Source organism: Camellia sinensis, chromosome 7 (genome assembly GCF_055761805.1).
Source record: "Camellia sinensis isolate YWXY chromosome 7, ASM5576180v1, whole genome shotgun sequence".
Classification (NCBI taxonomy): Eukaryota; Viridiplantae; Streptophyta; class Magnoliopsida; order Ericales; family Theaceae; genus Camellia; species Camellia sinensis.
Genome location: NC_138967.1, coordinates 69,387,988 through 69,406,756, shown reverse-complemented (window position 1 = coordinate 69,406,756; position 18,769 = coordinate 69,387,988). Strand labels below are relative to the sequence as shown.

At 43.7% G+C, this 18,769-nt stretch overlaps 1 protein-coding gene across 1 annotated transcript; it reads right to left on the bottom strand.

Annotated features, from left to right (window-relative positions):
* Positions 1–260: 260 nt before the first annotated feature.
* Positions 261–2,444, bottom strand: LOC114312055 (pentatricopeptide repeat-containing protein At1g03540). Its single transcript, XM_028258235.2, has one exon. The coding sequence runs from the start codon at positions 2,239–2,241 to the stop codon at positions 1,303–1,305; it is 939 nt and encodes a 312-aa protein (XP_028114036.2). The 5' UTR covers positions 2,242–2,444; the 3' UTR covers positions 261–1,302.
* Positions 2,445–18,769: the final 16,325 nt, after the last annotated feature.

Here is an 18,769-nt window from a genome sequence, read left to right as displayed (position 1 = left end):
TTGTTTTGGAAAAGAAAATGTAACGTTGTGGTAAATGGCATGCATATTCTTCAAGGGGAAAAACGACAAGGCACTTTACCTGACATAAATATGCCTTGGGGATACACTTGCGAATTGCTCAGATTTGAATTGTTCATGAACTCTTCTTCTAATAAAAGGAGTGTGTTTGATGTAATGGCTATCCAATATACAATAGCATGCACCAGAGAAAGCATTAGAAGCAAGCAGCTATAATCATTCAAAGACACAAAAGAACCAGGTTTACCAGTCATATGGTCCAGCACTCTACATCCAATTATCAAAGGCATCAAATGTAAAGAATATTACAAAAGACAGTCAATTGCGTCAAAAGAATGCTAGAAGAATCCTAAGATAATTACACAACTCTTTCCTCATTTCTTCAATATAAAGATTGAAGCTAGATTATCCCACTGAATCTCATTAGCTGGAACGAAAATATTTTCACATCAAAAAAATACACCTAAAAGAGCTTTGATTCAGAGAGGGAGAAAAAAAAAAAAAAAAAAAGTCTTATGTAAATAATTTCTTTTGGCCTTCAAGAAATGTGGGTCTTCATCATCCAAATTTAGTGCAATTTCCAATGCACCACTAACACCAATAACAAACCATTATTTAAAGAAAATGAATAATTAACCTTAAGTAAACCATTTTTTAAGCATGGTGAATTTAAGTAGAAAACATCATCTGAACCTGCCCCAACCCAATAGTTCTGATACTTTCTTTGCCAGTTTAATTCATTTTCCATCTGACCTCAGCTTGGACATGTCACTGACCATTAAGTACTCACTTATACCCCCTTCTCAATGCAAAGAATTTCAGTTTGCATCGAAGTTTCTCAGTGCAATAAAAAAATTACTGAAGAATCCTTCTTTCCTGGTGATTAGCACACCTTCGTAGGTTTTGTACTTCTCAGCACCAGCAATAATTTGAAACAAAGAATGAGAGGTGCAAAAATAATAGTGAAATCAAGGGAGCATTGAAAAATTCTTCCTTCACGATTATCCCACTTTGTAAAGTTTCCACGTTTCAGCACTGCCAGGTTCTTTGACAAAAGGAATGAGCTGCCAAAATATTTGCAAGTCAGATTCAAATGATCATAATAAACCTCAAGGTTTTAATTCTGCTATCAAATTGGTTCTTTGATGTAATGAATTTCCAATTCCGATTGCAATTTCAGCAATGCAAATAATGTCCCCATGAAACAAATACTGCTTGAGCAACAATAAACTTGAACTGGACACTGATCTGCAATACCACGTTAGCATTTTGTAAGACAATGACCTACGAAGCCAACTTATACCCATAGATCTTCTCAGCAACTCTCTCAGCTACCTCCGACTTCCCATGAATCTTACAAGCTCCTAACAATGCACCCCACAAAGCCTCATCAGGCTCCACCTCCATTCCCACAATCAACGCTTCAGCTTCCTCAACATGCCCCGCCCTCCCCAACATATCCACCATACAAGTGTAATGCTCCAACCCTGGCCTCATTCCAAACCTCCTCTCCATCATCTCAAAATACTCCCTCCCCTTATCCGTCAAACCACCATGACTACACGCAGTCAAAACCACTGTAAAAGTCACTCCATCAGGCAATACACCGGCATTCAACATCCGGTCAAACAACACAAACACCTCTCCAAAATACCCATGCATTCCATACCCTGCCATCACCGTGGACCACGTAATTGAATTCCTCTCAAGCATTCCATCAAACACCTTCCGGGCACAACCCAAATCCCCACTCTTAGAGTACATTAAGATCAAAGCATTGGAATTCGCAACGTCGGAGGCAAACCCATTTGTGAGAAGCGCCCCGTGAACTTGGCGGCCGATCCCAAGAGCGGATAAGCCGGCACAGGACTTGAGAACGGGTGGCAAGGTGTGGCGGTCAATGGGTTTGCAGGCAAAGAGCAATTGGCGGAAAATGGAGAGGGAGTGAGAGAAGAGATTGAGGGAAGAGAAGGCTCTGATGAGGGAGTTGTAGAGGAAGGTTGGTTTGCGGTTGGTGAGAGAGAAAATGAAGGAGGCTTCGAGCATTTGGGAAGAGGCAGAGTAGGAGGAGACGAGTTTGGCTCGAATGAAGTCGTGGCGGGAAATTCCGAGCGTTATGGTTTGAGCGTGGATTTGTTTGAGCTTTTTCAAATTCTTGGTGTTTGAACACAAGTCAAGGAGTGAAGCATACAAGGGTATTAGATCGTGACGCCTGGGCATCATTGCCTCTCAACAACAACAACATATGAGAGAGAGAGAGAGAGACCAACTTCCAGCAAACTGGAAGGTGAAAATAAAGTTTTAAAAATTGGATGGTAAATTTTGAAGTTAAAAATTTAAAATAAATTATTTGATATAACAATTAGAATTTTAAAATTAATATTTGTTTTTATTAATTTTTAAAATTTATGTATTTTGGTGGTGACGTGATGATAGTGGTGCAGTGTCAACCATAGCAGATGGGAGATCGGTTGAGGTATAAGGATGAGACTTCATGGTGCTTTTGCAATGGAGGGGTGATTTGAAGAAAAAGAACAAAAAAAAGAGGTGGCGATGGCTTTTTGATGGTAGTGATTGAGGGGTGGTGGAGATTTTAAAGGTGACAAATCTAATCCAAACCTATATACCAGCCTAATTATATCCATTTAAAATCTATATAAATCCGTCCAAATTACTACTGTCGATTTTGAGGTCTGGGTTTGCCACATCTACCGTCAATTACTACCACCCAATTCCACCACCACCTCCTCTACCATCGCCACTCCACTACTGCCACTTCACCACCACCTCCTCCTCTACTACCACTACTCCACCACCACCACCACTGCTAACACACCACCAACACCACCTTCTTCAATTACTGTGACTCCACCACTATCATCTTCACTTTGCCACCACCATCATCGTTATAAAAAGATAATAAAGTACAAAATAAAATAAAAAATAAGATAATTTTTAAAAAATGAAATAAATGTATTAGTTTGATTCATTTGACTAACCTGTATCACATTCAACCCAACCTGTTTAAGCCCATTTATTAAATAGAGGGGGTTTGGATTGAGTTGCTTTAAATGCATAACCCGTCTTGACTCGCCCATACGTGCCCATTTACCACCTATATTAATTTGATTGTGATCAAAAAGATTTTTTGTTACACTTTAAATAGTGTTTAGTTATAACCCATTTTTGTATTAGTTATTACTTATTATGTTTTTTTTAATTATAACATTGAGATATCAACACCATAAACTATCATCACTTGCATATAGTATATACCTCCAAGGGTCATGATTGAGACCCCCTCCAATCACCACCCCCACCACCCGCCACACACACGTGGCGGGTGGTGATTGGAAGAGAAGAAAAAAAAAGAAAAAGAAAAAGAAAAACTGCCCAATTATGTTAAGAGAGGGTCAAAAGGGGTGGAAGGGAAAGAGGGTCCGGAACATTATTGATACCCGATACCTCCAAAGAGGGATGTATATTATAAGACTCTTATATTTACACACCATCAATCCTATTAATACACACCATCTTCTAAGTTCATACCACCCCTATTTTAATTTCTTTGATCCTTTCTCAATTCACACCATCAATTTTTAAATAATACCAATGTACCCCATTCCCTCCGTACCTCCACCACTGTAGCACCCATAACCAATAACCACCGTTCGCCACCATCATTAGCAACCGTCATCACTGCCAGCACCAAGCAACTCCTGTTTCTATACCATCTCCTTCCCCTCTTCTTTTTGTTCTTCTTCTCCTCCTTTTCAAACCCTAGATCTAAAAACCAAATCTCTCTCTCTCTCCTTCCCCCAACCCTTGTTCTTCTCCTTTTCAATCTCCAGATTTGGAAAACCCATATCGATCTTTCTCTCTCTTGCACCCTTAGGGCCCTCTTCTTCTTCTAATCAAATCTTAGATTTGGAAAACATTGATATTTCCCTCTCTCTCTCTCTCTCTCATGTGCACTCGCGTGTGGGCGTCCACACATTATGAGAGGGTAATTTTTGTGAAAATTGGGCCGAGCTAGGAGATGGTCATTATGGCCCACAATACGAAGGGTTGAGTGAAAAGGCCGCAAGGTTACTCCGGCCCAAGAGAAGTACAAAATTAATCCGGTCCAAGAGAGGTACAGAATTACTCCGGCCCGAGATGAATGCAATATTACTCCAGTCTGGAAGCTGCTTGAGTTAGGCCGGTCTCAGAAGTTAGTCCGGTCATAATGTGTTGTGGTTAGAACGGTCAGAACCTTGCTACTTGGTAGCTCGGTCTAAACACACCATGGTTTGTACAGGAGAGAACCGAGATAAGGAGGTGTAAAAGAAAGAACCGAACCAAGGATAGTTCGGTCTATTCTGCGGCTCAGCATAGCCATGATTACTTCGGTCATGTAGGAGTTCGGCCATGATAAAAACCATCTCACTTAGTTTAAGCAGTGAGAGGGTGTTGAAGGATAAGCATTATCTTTCAGGAGTATGAATCCTATGAGGACTCTGCATGGGGGAGTAGAAGTCCTACTAGGATTATGCCACACGAAACCTATAAAAACTCACAAAACATCACCTTTGGGAGGTAACACACAACTTTGCTTTCTGAATACACAGAGCTTTTGTCTATTTTACTGACTTAGGCATCGGAGAGGTTTCCGGCACACACCCGCCTGCTAGCTCACGTTTGTGTTTTCAGGTGATAAAGCGACGACGTACAGAGGAGCGCAGACTTGATCAACAGGATTATACGAGAAGGTTTATTTCTTTCCCGTACAATTGGCGCCGTCTGTGGGAAAAACAGACAGAACAAAACCTCTTGATCAAGCTTCTCCTCTTTACAAACAATGGCGCACGTTGAAGAATTGCCACATTCCCCCATCGACGGACAAACTCCAGATGGGGGCACAAGGCGTGAAGGATTACCTTCTATCCCTCCCATGGTAGACTTGGAGTCCCAACGGCAAAATCCTAGGAGGGATACCAGGGGGAGGAGGTGGACTAACAGCCCCCATCACTCTCGTTTGCAAAGTCCTGATAGGCAAAGGCGGAGGATTGATCCTCAAGTGCTGGAGGACCGCGTGAAGAAGCAAGACGAATTGATAAGGAAAATGGCGGCGGACATGGAGGCCTTGAAGCGCCAGATAAAGAACAAAGGAGTGACGACAGGAGAGGGGCGCAAAAACAAGACGCCCCCTCGCCACTCAGAAAATCATAGTAGGAATACCACACCCTCGCAAGGAGAGAGCAGAAGCCTCAGGACAGGCGATACTCGATCCAGGTCTTCCAAAACTCGTCACTCCAGGTCTGAGAGGACGAGATCTGAAAAGTCATACACTGAAGGAAGCACGTATTGGCCCTCACATTCGCACCAAACCAGATCTAGACAGACAGAGTTGCCTAGATCATCCGACTTACGAACCGTGCTTAAAGAAAAAGCACGATGCAAGGAGGATGCCAGGGCACGGGATCCGCACAGAGTTTCTGCCTTACAGCGGTTGGCTCCTCGGACGCATGGAAGCGTCGAGGTTGGAATGCCAATACCGCGCCCAGCCTACGAACCAACGGACAAAGCGTTAGCAAGACTGCAGACTTCGCCGTTTGTTCCGGCGATTGAAAACGCACCCCTACCATCGGGCTTCCTTCAGCCCAAATTCACTACATATGAAGGGAAAACGGACCCCTACTCGCACTTGAGCCACTTTCGCCAGGTCATGGCTGTATACAGACGAAACGAGGCCTTAATGTGCATACTCTTCCCATCTAGCCTTGGCGACCTAGGCTTGACTTGGTTCGAGAAACTTCCAGAGGGCAGCATAGCCTCTTGGGCGCAATTGGCAGAGGCATTCGTAACAAGATTTCGAACAAACACTAAAACCCCGGTAGAGATCGACCAGCTACTCTCCATCGACATGGGCGATAAAGAGACCCTTAGATCCTACAATAGTCGCTACTGGGAGACATTCAATCAGATTGGGGACTGCCCCACCAATCTCGCCATTGCACAGTATAAAAGAGGCCTTCCAGTCGGGAACAGACTAAGGGACTCGATCACCATGACGCCACCCCTCACCATGGAAGCCCTGATAGAAAGAGTGCATCAGCACATCAGGGTAGAAGAGGATGGTGCACGTGCCAAAGCAAAATCTAGGGCGACCACAATACCAGAAAAGAAGACCTCGGCAAAGGTTAATACGGTAGATCGACCGAACAGAAACGGACGTGGCAGACGAGATAACGGAGAAGACCCGGATAAAAGATGGTTAAGAATCCGCACTGCCATAACCACGGTGTTCAAGAAACCGATTTAACGTATTCTGAGCGAAATACGAGATGAACCTTTCGTCAAGTGGCCAGCCAAGCTGGGAGAATCACAGAAAGACTACGACGAAAGATCGCGGTGCACCTTCCATAAAGAAAAGAGGCACCGCACTGAGAATTGCACACCATTGAGACAGCACCTGGAGGAGTTGGTGGCGGCAGGTCACTTGGATAAATACATTGAAGGAGGGACGCAGCCAGCCCCCCAGGACCATAATAACCCCAATGGGATGCCAATCGGCGCTCCGCCTCAAGGCATTATCAATGTGATACATGGAGTTTTTGAACCTGACCGTGTATGCGAGCTCAGGGGATCAATCAAAAAGGCTGAGCACTTTAGAGAGGTGCTAAGTGCACAACCTGCTATCAAGAAGGGGAAGACAGATGCAACCAACGTCATGTCTTTTTCGGATAAAGACTTAGAACGGATATATTGCCCCCACAATGATGCCCTGGTCGTCACTCTCCGAGTCAAGGATTTTGACGTCTAGCGGATTCTGATTGACCAGGGTAGTTCATGTGAAATCATGTACTACGAAACATTTAAACAATTGAAGCTGCAAGACAAAGACTTGGCGCCTGCCATATCTCCCCTAATTGGATTCAACTCCATGCCAGAATGGCCCGTCGGTAAAATAATTCTTCCAATCAGAGCAGGAAGCGTGACGAAACAAGTGGAGTTCTGGGTATTGAAGGTCCCCTCCACTTACAACCTCATCCTGGGCAGAACATGGCTGCATGCCATGCGATCAGTGGCGTCATCCTACCACCAAGTAATGCGGTTCCCCAACGATGCCGGGGTAATTGAAGAAGTCTATGGAGATCAGATCATGTCGAAGCAATGCTTCGTCACGGTGAACGGCAGTCGCGCTGCCAAAGGATACGTTCATTCGGTAGAAGAACTTGAGAGCAATGAGCTATTCGCAGATGTCGGCAAAGCGGCTGATCAGAAAGCAGTGGAAGACTTGGTAGAGGTAAGAATAGACGAAAAGAACCCGGATAAGTTCTTTTTGCTCGGTTCGTCGTTGTCCAGCACTGAGAGATTAGAGGTTTTAGAATTCTTAACCTCTAACATCGAAGTGTTCGCCTGGACGCCGTACGACATGCCAGGCATTGATCCAAATTTCATTAGCCACCAACTTAACGTCCACCCATCTGCCAGACCAATCATCCAACAAACACGCAGATCGGCACTCCACCACGTCGAGATAGTGGCGGAAGAAGTAGGTAACCTGCTGGAGGCAGGAGCAATTAGAGAAGTACACTACCCAAGATGGATCTCCAACACAGTCGCAGTGCCAAAAAAGAATGGTAAGTGGCGTGTCTGCGTCGACTACAAAACAGTCAACAAGGCGTGCTCAAAAGATAGCTTTCCTCTACCACGGATAGATCAACTGGTAGACCTAACGGCAGGGCACAACCGACTTAGCTTTCTGGATGCATATAGAGGCTACCACCAAATCGCCATGCATGAACCAGACCAGGAGGTCACATCCTTCACAACTCCGAGAGGACTATACTGTTACAAGGTCATGCCCTTTGGCCTGAAGAATGCAGGGGCGACATTCCAACGGATGGTCACCAAGATGTTTGAACCATTGTTAGGCAGAACAATGGAAGCTTACATCGACGACATGGTGGTCAAGAGCAAGGATGAGAATGACCATCTCAAGGACTTAGGAGAGATGTTTGAAATCCTAAAGAAGCACAAGTTGCGCCTCAATGCATCCAAGTGTGCGTTCGGAGTAGGGTCTGGCAAATTCCTGGGCTTCCTTGTTACCAACCGGGGTATAGAAGCAGACCCCTCTCAGATCAAAGCAATCCAGGATTTGGAGAGACCAAACTCAGTAAAAGAAGCTCAGCATCTCACCGGCATGGCGGCTGCACTCAACCGATTTATCAACCGGTCGTCAGACAGACTACGACCATTTTTTCATGCCTTAAAGGCCAAGTTTGAGTGGGATAAAGAATGCGACCAAGCTCTGGAAAGCTTGAAGGAATATATGTCTTCCCCACCACTGCTTGTTACCCCAGTACCTGGTGAAGAACTCTTCTTGTACCTGGCAGTCTCTCAACACACAATTAGCGCAGTGTTAGTTCGTGCAGAAAGAATCCAGCATCTGTCCATCTATTATGTCAGCAAGACATTGCTAGGGGCCAAAACAAGGTACTTGCCCTTGGAAAAATTAGCATTGGCCTTAATGATGGCCTCCAGGAAATTGGCACACTACTTCCATGCCCACACCATAGTCGTCCTCACAGCTTTTCCACTAAAAGCTTTGTTTGAAAGGGCGAACTTTTCTAGGCGAATCTTGAAGTGGGCAGTAGAGTTGGGACAATTCGACATCAAGTTCCAACCCAGAACCGCAGTAAAGGCCCAATCTTTGGCAGACTTCGTCGCAGAATTTACTCCTGGAAGTCATCATATCTGTCCAGTCGACCTAACTGACACAACCGAACTAGGGATGGAAGTTGACGCCGGAATAGCGCAACCCCTAGCAGAAAGCACTTAGTCAGACTCCAAGGCAGTCCAGACTAAAAACAGCAAGGAAGAAACAAACCAAGACTCACCAATAGTACAATCAGATGGCGAGGGGCAGACAGCAAGCATGAACCTTGAAGAAAACACCAGCAACATTCTTGACCCCACGACATCATTTGACCCCTCCACTTGCTGGAAGTTATTCGTTGGAGAGATGTGGAAGCTCTTTGTAGATGGAGCATCCAACCGGCATGGTGCAGGACTTGGCATAGTCCTCATCTCACCAGACGGCCTGGTTGTAGAGCAAGCAATCAACCTTGGCTTCCCAGCATCAAACAACGAAGCGGGGTATGAAGCGCTTCTTGCATGACTCAAATCAGCATACTACATGAAGGCCACCGAATTAATGGTCTACAGCGACTCACAGCTGGTGGTAAACCAAATTTCTGGCGACTATGAAGCAAAGGATGATAGGATGGCCAAGTACCAAGAATTGGTCAGAACAGAGATCAAGAAATTTGAAATAGTAAGGATAGAACAAATCGGCAGGGAGGAAAACAGCAGAGCAGACGAACTAGCAGGCTTCGCCTCAATGGCAGATACCTCCATACCTCATCCACTACTGATCGACTACTTACCTAGACCAAGCATTGAAGACACCGAAGCAGAAGAGGTATGTTGTGCAAAACTAGGCCCCTCTTGGATGGATCCCATCATCCTGTTCTTAAAAGACGGCATCTTACCAGAAGAGAAAAAAGAAGCCAACAGAATAAGAGCGAAGTCGCAGCGATTTTGGCTCTCCCCATCTTTGGCATTATACAAAAAGTCATTCTCAGGACCTTACCTAAAGTGTGTTCATCCCAGCAAAGTGGAAGCATTCTTGTTCGAAATACACGAAGGGGTATACGGAAGCCATCAAGGAGGAAGATCGCTAGCTTACAGGGCCATTTCACAAGGATACTGGTGGCCATACATGCAGGCAGACTCAGAGAAATATGTGAAGAAGTGCGAGAAATGCCAGAAATTCGCACACCAAATACATCAACCAGCTAGAGAACTCCTACCATTAACTAGCCCATGGCCTTTCGCAATGTGGGGCTTGGACATAGTAGGACCACTTCCAACAGCACCAGGCAACAGGAAGTTCTTTCTCGCAGCAACAGACTACTTCACAAAGTGGGTGGAAGCAGAAGCATTGGCATCAATCAAGGAAAAAGATGTGAAGAAGTTCGTCTGGCAAAACATCATCACTCGGTTTGGCATACCAAAAGCCCTAATTTCTGACAATGGCACTCAATTCGACGGCAGAATCTTCAGAGGCTTTTGTGAAGAGTACAAGATAGAGTTCTATAATTCTACACCGGCATATCCTCAAGCAAATGGCCAAACAGAAGCATCAAATAAAGTCGTCTTGGATGGACTGAAGAAAAGGTTAGAAAAGGCAAAAGGCAAGTGGGCGGACGAACTTCCTCATGTTTTATGGGCTTACCGCACCACACCTCGACGATCAACAGGAGAGACACCATTCTCCTTAGCCTACGGAATGGAAGCAGTAATCCCACTGGAAGTTGGCCTCCCCACAATTCGAAGCGAAAATTTTGATCCAGACTTGAATGGAGAAGCCATAGCATTGGAACTCGACCTTGCGGAAGAAAGAAGAGAAAAAGCGCTGGTTCACATTTCCTCATACCAACAAGAGTTATCCAAAAAATACAACAAGACAGCGCATCCAAGACAATTCAAGATCGGCGATTGGGTACTGTGCAAAGTGATGGGAAACACCTTGATACCAGGAGATGGCAAGTTAAGGCCAAACTGGGAAGGTCCTTACAAAGTGGTTGGGTTAGCAGGCAATGGGGCATACCACCTAGTAGACAAGGACAGCAAAGCAATCCCTAGGCCATGGAACACGGCCAATCTCAAGTTATTTTATTTTTAGCTTTCTTCTTTTCAAACATGTGTAATTTCTTTTCCCTCAATAAAACAATCGATTCTTTTCAACATGAGTTGTTCTCGGTAAAAGATAGCTTTAGCGAAGTTTAGATACATTGCATACATTTTATTCTAAGTTAGCTGGAAAAACTAACTTAGAGGTTGGCTGGATTAAACCAACACCCCTCCTAAGCCCAGGATAAGGATCCAGGCTGCAGGACGTTTGGTCGGAATAACCAAACATTTTATTCTAAGTTGGGTGGAAAAACTAACTTAGAGGTTGGCTGGAATAAACCAACACCCCTCCTAAGCCTAGGATAAGGATCCAGGCTGCAGGACATTTGGTCGGAATAACCAAACATTTTATTCTAAGTTGGGTGGAAAAACTAACTTAGAGGTTGGCTGAAATAAACCAACGCCCCTCCTAAGCCCAGGATAAGGATCCAGGCTGCAGGACGTTTGGTCGGAATAACCAAACATTATTCTAAGTTGGCTGAAAAAACTAACTTAGAGGTTGGTTGGATTAAACCAACTCTTTGTACTCTTCAGCCGAAGTAAGGGTATGGCTGAAGTGTGGTTGGCTGGATTAAACCAACTCTTTATACTCTTCAGCCAAAGTAAGGGTATGGCTGAAGAATGGTTGGCTGAATTAAACCAACTCTTTGTACTCTTCAGCCGAAGTAAGGGTATGGCTGAAGAGTGGTTGGCTAGATTGAGCCAATTCTTTGTACTCTTCAGCCGAAGTAAGGGTATGGCTGAAGAGTGGTTGGCTGGATTAAACCAACTCTTTGTACCCTTCAGCCGAAGTAAGGGTATGGCTGAAGGGTGGTTGACTGGATTAAACCAACTCTTTGTACCCTTCAGCCGAAGTAAGGGTATGGCTGAAGAGTGGTTGGCTGGCTTTTAAACTCTTTGTACTCCTCTGCCGAAGTAATTATGTCGGCTAAAGAGTGGTTGGCTAGTGAGCATAGTTAAATTGACCAGCTAAAACCGAGATAACAGTTGGAAATAAAAAGATCATGGAAAAAGCATTACAAGTACAAACGTAAAGATCAACCGAAGTAAGAGTTCAAGCAAATTTTCATTCATCAAAAAGCAAATACAAAGGAGGGACCATAGCCCGGTTACAAAAGCAAAAAGTAACAAAGAAGAAAAGTACAAAATCAACTAAAAAGGTCTTCAATTTCGGCGTCAACATCAACTTGAACACCGGCTGCAGATGGAAGATCAGTCTCAGTAGCAACTGGCAGAACGATATCAGTCGATGGCTCAACAGTCAGGTCTTCAACCGTTGCTTCCAACCAAGCTGATGGATCGTTGACTTGCTCGTTGACTACCGGAGTAACAATTTGTTCGTTTTCATCGTCTTCATCATCTGAATCCTGCAGAAATTGTTCTTGGACCGAAGCAGCATATTCCGCTAATGAGGCTGGAATGAAGTACTGTGGAGCATTGTAGACCTCGGTTTCAGGCCCACAGCCGAGCTGTTCCACAGCACTCCTCCAGCCGCACTTAAAGAATAAGCCCTTCGCCCCCTCACACTGAGGAATGTAAAGGCCCTCCGCCTCTTTAAAACCTTGGGCGTTGGCATCGCCGACCTTCTTCTTCAAATCGGCTATTTCGGCGTCTTTTTTGCCTTCGAGTTTGACCAACTCGCGCAAGTACTTGTCTTTCACTGTTGCTGTAATTTTTTGTTTTTCTGCTTCAGCCGAGCTAACAAGTCCGGTCAAGCGACCGTTCTCGAACTGTAGCTCGGCTATCTACTTCTTGGCATGCTCAAGCTCGGCTGTTTTTGCCTCGGCATCTGCCATGGCATACCTGGTTGCCTTGCGGAGCTCCAGCACTTTCTTATGTGCAATATTATTCTTCTGAATGGCCTGCAAAAGAGAAGTGACTCTCTTTAGCCGGACTGACAGTTGGGAAAAGTTAGACAGAGAAAAGGGAGAGCCACTTACCAGGATCATTGATTTTGTTGAAGATCGGATGGCCTTCAGTTCGGTGTTTAGTTGTTTATTATGGTGCTCCATGTCTTTTGGAAGGCAAACACTCTTGGCTAGATTGAAAGCCATCAAGTGATCCTTCTCAGCAACAATCGAGTCAGTTTCCAGAATATCTCGATTTTGAAAGGTAAGACTTGGAACCCATTTGGAGGAGTCAGCTCGGTCAGAAGACTCCGGCTGTGGGAATAGTGGAGGGATGGATTCGTCCTCATCCACAAGTTGTTGTTCGGTCGGTGTAGATCGGGGGCGCTTAGAGGGGCGTGATGAAGAAGGCTGTTGAGAAGGGAGGGCCATAACGGTAGGCTGTGTTTGACTTGGTGGCGGTACTTCGGGTCGGTTAGTTTCGGTTAGAAGCGCCCTTATTCTGCTCCTTTTAGCCATTTCCTCTTCAGCAGTTAGTGGGATTAGTCTGATTTCTGGCAAGGTTGGGTCCGGTTCTGGGGCCTCCTCTAGCAGAAAGTCGGTCACTCTCGCTTTTCGGCGGCCACTATATCTGTAGGTCGGCTCGAATTTTAGTAGCTTAGCCCAACTACGTTCTGGATACCGTAGTGCGGCACGCAAAGTCGCTAGATTTGGGTAGCTATATAAAGAATGGAGGTGGGCAGAATCTGCGAAAGAAGATAACTGTTAGTTCGGCTAAAAGTTTGAAAAACCGAAATATAATAAAGCAAGCAAGAAAACCGAAGTAAATATACCGGGTTCTCCTTTTTTCCAGTTTATACGTCGGCTAGGAATCTGGGCTTGATGATCCTCAAAGTTCCCAGACACCCAGAAAAAATCGTCATCATTTAAGTCTTTATCCGGTGTATGTTTTATTATCTTCTCTTGGCGACGACGTATTCTTAAATAGTAGACCCACCCATCTTCTTTTGAACCAATGGAGTATTGGTGGAAGATTTCGGCCAGACCAAGGTTGAGTCCGGCTTGGCGATTTAGTTCGGCTATTCCCATTTTGATGCGGTAGGAATTGGTGGATAGTTGGGTTGGGCATAGTCTGGTTTGCCTAAGAAACTCACAAATCAAGGGTTGGACTGGAAATCGTAGTCCAGTCTCGATTATGGACAGAAGGGTAAAAGAAACAAAACCTTCATTGTTCCAGGGAATGACATCTTTTTCGGCTAAAATCAGGTGGACGTCATCAGGTATATTGTAGTCTTTTCTGAATTCGGCTAGGCCGCCCGGAGTGTCTACTAGATACCTATACTTCCCCATTTATTGTATAATTTACGAATAAATTAGTTCGGTCCAAAAATGGTGCTCAGTAGCTCGGTTGAGCGCGCAGAGGGGTGCCTGGGCAACCTAAGTCTGCAAAGTAGAAAACAAAGGGGTTAAGCACAGATCATTGGACCGTGCTACAAAATGAAAGTAAAAAATAGGAGCCCTACTTCGGCTATGTGGATGCTACAGGTCTTATCGCGGTTTCTTCAAGGTGATTGGTAGCTCGGTTTGAGCAAGGCTTTGTTAGTTCGGGCTTGGCAAGCGTCTAGATATCTCAGTTGTGGAAACGGTTCTGTTTGACCGGTTGATCGTCTAGGGGTAGCTTTCTGAGTTCCATTTAAAAAACTAAGAAAGCTGGTTTAGCCCCAAAAGCCTAGATCGGTTGGAGTTCAGGTATGTCGATATGCTAAGTGCAAACCTAGTTCGATTGGTTACCTCGGCTAAGTTCTATCAAGAAGTGGTTTGACTTATTCAAAGTTACTGGTGTAAACATAAGTGTTAGCCCGGTTGTAAGCTGACTAGATTTTTACCTAGCTTAAACAGTACCCTAGTTCGGTTGCATCATGATTTTGGATCAAAAACCTGTTTTCTACAGGATATTACATATACTCATGTGTTCTATGAAGTTTTTTCTATAAAAGTACAGAAGCAAAACAGAATGGACAAATATGTTTCGCAAAAACATAAAAAGCAAAATACGAAAACAAAATAGATGAGCAATACTAACCAGATGAATAGGCAAGGACTGGAGTTGGAAGCAACGGACAGCAATCGACGTGCTCTTTCAGACAACGAAGAACAATGAAGAACTCGAAGAAAAGGAAGAAGATGGATAGCAAAAGTAGAGGGACTCTGGCCTCAGGGTTTGCTTTTGTTAGAAAGCCCAAAATTTCGGTGGGACTGTTCAAAAAACACAAAGTACGAAGACGGCGTGACAGCCGTCCTCAGTCAATCAGAGCGTGCCACGTGTCATTGGAATGGGAAGCGTTACAGTCGCTGTGATTAAAGAGACGTTTTGACCGGATAAGTAGAGCCCGGTGTAAAATTAGCTCGGCTAGAAGGCTTTAGAGTTTTTAGCTCGGCTGGAAAGGCTTAAAAACTTCAGCTTGGCTAGTGGACAGGTAATCCCTATCATGCTGCGCAGATAGAATTAAGGGGCAATTGAGAGGGTAATTTTTGTGAAAATTGGGCCGAGCTGGGAGATGGTCATTATGGCCCACAATACGAAGGGTTGAGTGAAAAGGCCGCAAGGTTACTCCGGCCCAAGAGAAGTACAAAATTATCCGGCCCAAGAGAGGTACAGAATTACTCCGGCCCGAGATGAATGCAATATTACTCCGGTCTGGAAGCTGCTTGAGTTAGGCCGGTCTCAGAAGTTAGTCCGGTCATAACGTGTTGTGGTTAGAACGGTCAGAACCTTGCTACTTGGTAGCTCGGTCTAAACACACCATGGTTTGTACAGGAGAGAACCGAGATAAGGAGGTGTAAAAGAAAGAACCGAACCAAGGATAGTTCGGTCTATTCTGCGGCTCAGCATAGCCATGATTACTTCGGTCATGTGGGAGTTCGGTCGTGATAAAAACCATCTCACTTGGTTTAAGCAGTGAGGGGGGTGTTGAAGGATAAGCATTATCTTTCAGGAGTATGAATCCTATGAGGACTCCGCATGGAGGAGTAGAAGTCCTACTAGGATTATGCCACACGAAACCTATAAAAGCTCATAAAACATTACCTTTGGGAGGTAACACACAACTTTGCTTTCTGAATACACAGAGCTTTTGTCTATTTTACTGACTTAGGCATCGGAGAGGTTTCCGGCACACACCCGCCGGCTAGCTCACGTTTGTGTTTTCAGGTGATAAAGCGACGACGTACAAAGGAGCGCAGACTTGATCAACAGGATTATACGAGAAGGTTTATTTCTTTCCCGTACACATTAGATTCGACCATTTTTTAGTGTTAATCGTCAAGGTCTAGATTTTGCAATATTCCATAATATTCTCACAAATCAATTTGTCCATTGTAAGCACAACTCGACCTCTCGAAGGCATGAACAGGCTTACGAATTTTATATTTCCTTATTTTTCGTCATAATTGTATATAACCGACAAGATTATTTGAAATTTTAGTCAATAGCCTTCTTACAAAGCCCACTTAAATCCACCATATGGCATGGATGAATCTTTTATCGTTTTCTCACGTAAGCTAAGTGACCAAATAAGTAATAATCAAACTCAGTCATCACTTGACTTTAAGGACCAAGAATCATAAAATGGTGGAGGTGGAACAGAAGAGGAAGAGCACGACAGTGCAGTCAAATCACTGATCAGAATCCCAACTTCTGAAATGCTCTAGGGTTTATCTAAAGATCACCAGGATATGACTAAGCAAAATGACAACAAAATCCAATTTGGTGTCATAGCCGAAGATGGTGAATCAAATTAGTTTATTGTAGATGAAGGGCTTCCTGCCGAAGCCCTGGTTCAATCATCTGTTAAGTGTCTCAGACCAACAACAATGTTAAAGACCAGAACCACTCGGACCATGAAGCTCAGAGCTTCAAAATTTCAGACTCCATAGATTCAGAAGATCAAACTCATTGGGAGCTTAATACAGTCAGTGTAGCCGAAAATAACAACAAAGTAGAGCATTCAACCATGTCAGGTCCAAAAGAAAGCCTTCTGTTCCGCGACGGAAACCATTCGAGTCAAGAACTGCCTAAGAACCCTAACAATAATGTGAGGATAATCAAATCAAGAGGCCTGTTGAGGAGTCAGAGGAAGCAAGGAAGTTCAACCCACAGGAACCAAACTACTTGCCCATCGAGCCTGACCCAGAATACCAAAAGGTTGATCTCAGGCATCAAATGGTGGACAAAAGGAAAAATTCAGAAGAATGAATGCTAGACTATGCACTACGAGAGGCTGTTACCAAACTTGCCCCTGTATTGAAGAGGAAAGTGGCATTGCTTGCGGAAGCTTTTGAGAAAGTCATACTGTGATAACCCTGTCCCATGTTATGCTAATTGATCTTAATTTATGATTGTGATTATATGCTTGATATGGTTTTGAGTGATAATTACATGATTATATGTGTTTTTGTATTTCTATCTGTTCACTGTAGGAAAATCTGTTTGATTTTCTACTTTAGAATTTAAATTAAAGGCCGTAGAGGCATCGGAAACTGAAATTGACTACACCATTGTGATTAGCGTAATTTTTGGAGCCTATGGTGAAATTTAATTGGAAATTGATTCGAATCAAAATAATTAGATTCAGAATAATTAAATTAGAGCATTGTTACTTAGCCTTAATCAAATTTGATTAGGCAAGCATATATAAGGGCCTTATTACACTTAACCTCATTCCTTTTGAACTCAAAATCTGAAAATCACACTCTAGAGAGAGACAGGGCCGGTTCTAGAGAGAGAAGAGGAAGAATTATGCATTTTGGCTCAAAAGTTTGTGAATTTGGAAGCCACACTCAAGATTTAACTACATTTGTGAAGATTGGGGCCTCTAGATGAGTAATTTGATATGAATTCATGTATTTGAGTTGTAATTATATGAACTCAAAGATGAATTATGATCAAGACCATGAATTGAGTTGGATTTGATGATTATGAAATCATTATAAGCATGCATGTAAAATATTGCCATGAATTTGCATATTTGAGCATGAAATATATGATCCATGTTGAATTTTTAATTAGAGTTCATGCTTTTAATCATCTTTTACATCATTGAAGTTGAGAATGGAAATTATATTCCACATGCAAGCACAATTCATCAAGGTACAAGCTTTAGTTACATGAAATTGAAGTATTGAAGATGGGTTTGGTATGAATTGCATATTCATGTAAATGATTCATGGGAATTGAGCTTCATGATGTTGTAAATTAGTATTTACATCATGTTAGAGGATGTACATGTGAGTTATGGATCATATTATGCAAGCTATATCAATTTGAATACAAGTTTGAGCTTCAAGAACAGTTCTGGAAATTCCAAAATTTGGGATGTCCGCTCAAGCGGGGAAAGCGTCGTTCAAGCGTGAAATGTTAGCTCCCAGAACTTTTGCAGACATTGATGTCTGCTCGAACGGGGAGAGTCACGCTCGAGCACCCAGTCACATATTTCGACTCTTAGCTTGAGCGTCCGAAATCATGCTCGAGCGTGAAAATGAGGTAACCAGTACTTTTGCAGACCAAAGGGGTCCGCTGGAGCGGGAAGCCCTGTTTCTGAAATTTTGAAAGGGATGTTTAGTGTTTTATTTTCCGTTCTCTTTCATTTCTAAGCACTCTTAGGCATGCATTGGGCATTGTGAATGGATTAAGAAGACAAGAAAGAGGCCTAAGAGAAGTAAATAAATTAAGAACGGATTGAATTGCTTGTGACCCAATATGTGTTATGATTTATGTAGGGTCGAGCACAAGGACGAATCCACCTGCAGAACACTGTGAGTAATATCTTAGTAAAGATATTTTCAAGAATGCTATTTGTCCAATTACTTACTCCTATTTGAGTTTCATAAGTTTGTCAATTTGAATTATGGACAAATATTCGTTATGTCATTGGTTGGGCCAAAGGCCGTTGGATATGATTGACTGGGCCAAAGGCCGTTAGATATGATTGATTGGGCCAAAGGCCGTCGGACATGATTGATTGGGCCAAAGGCCGTTTGACATGAATGAGTTGGGCCCGAAGCCGTCTGTTAAGGACAAAATGGGCCAGAGGTCATCTGATATGTTCGGGCTTGAAGTCACCTAATGTACTAGATAGAACCATAAATGGGCCCAAGGTCGT

Bases quoted from the DNA above. Each gene is read 5' to 3' on its own strand.
- LOC114312055 (XM_028258235.2), bottom strand. From the start codon at position 2,241: ATGATGCCCAGGCGTCACGATCTAATACCCTTGTATGCTTCACTCCTT.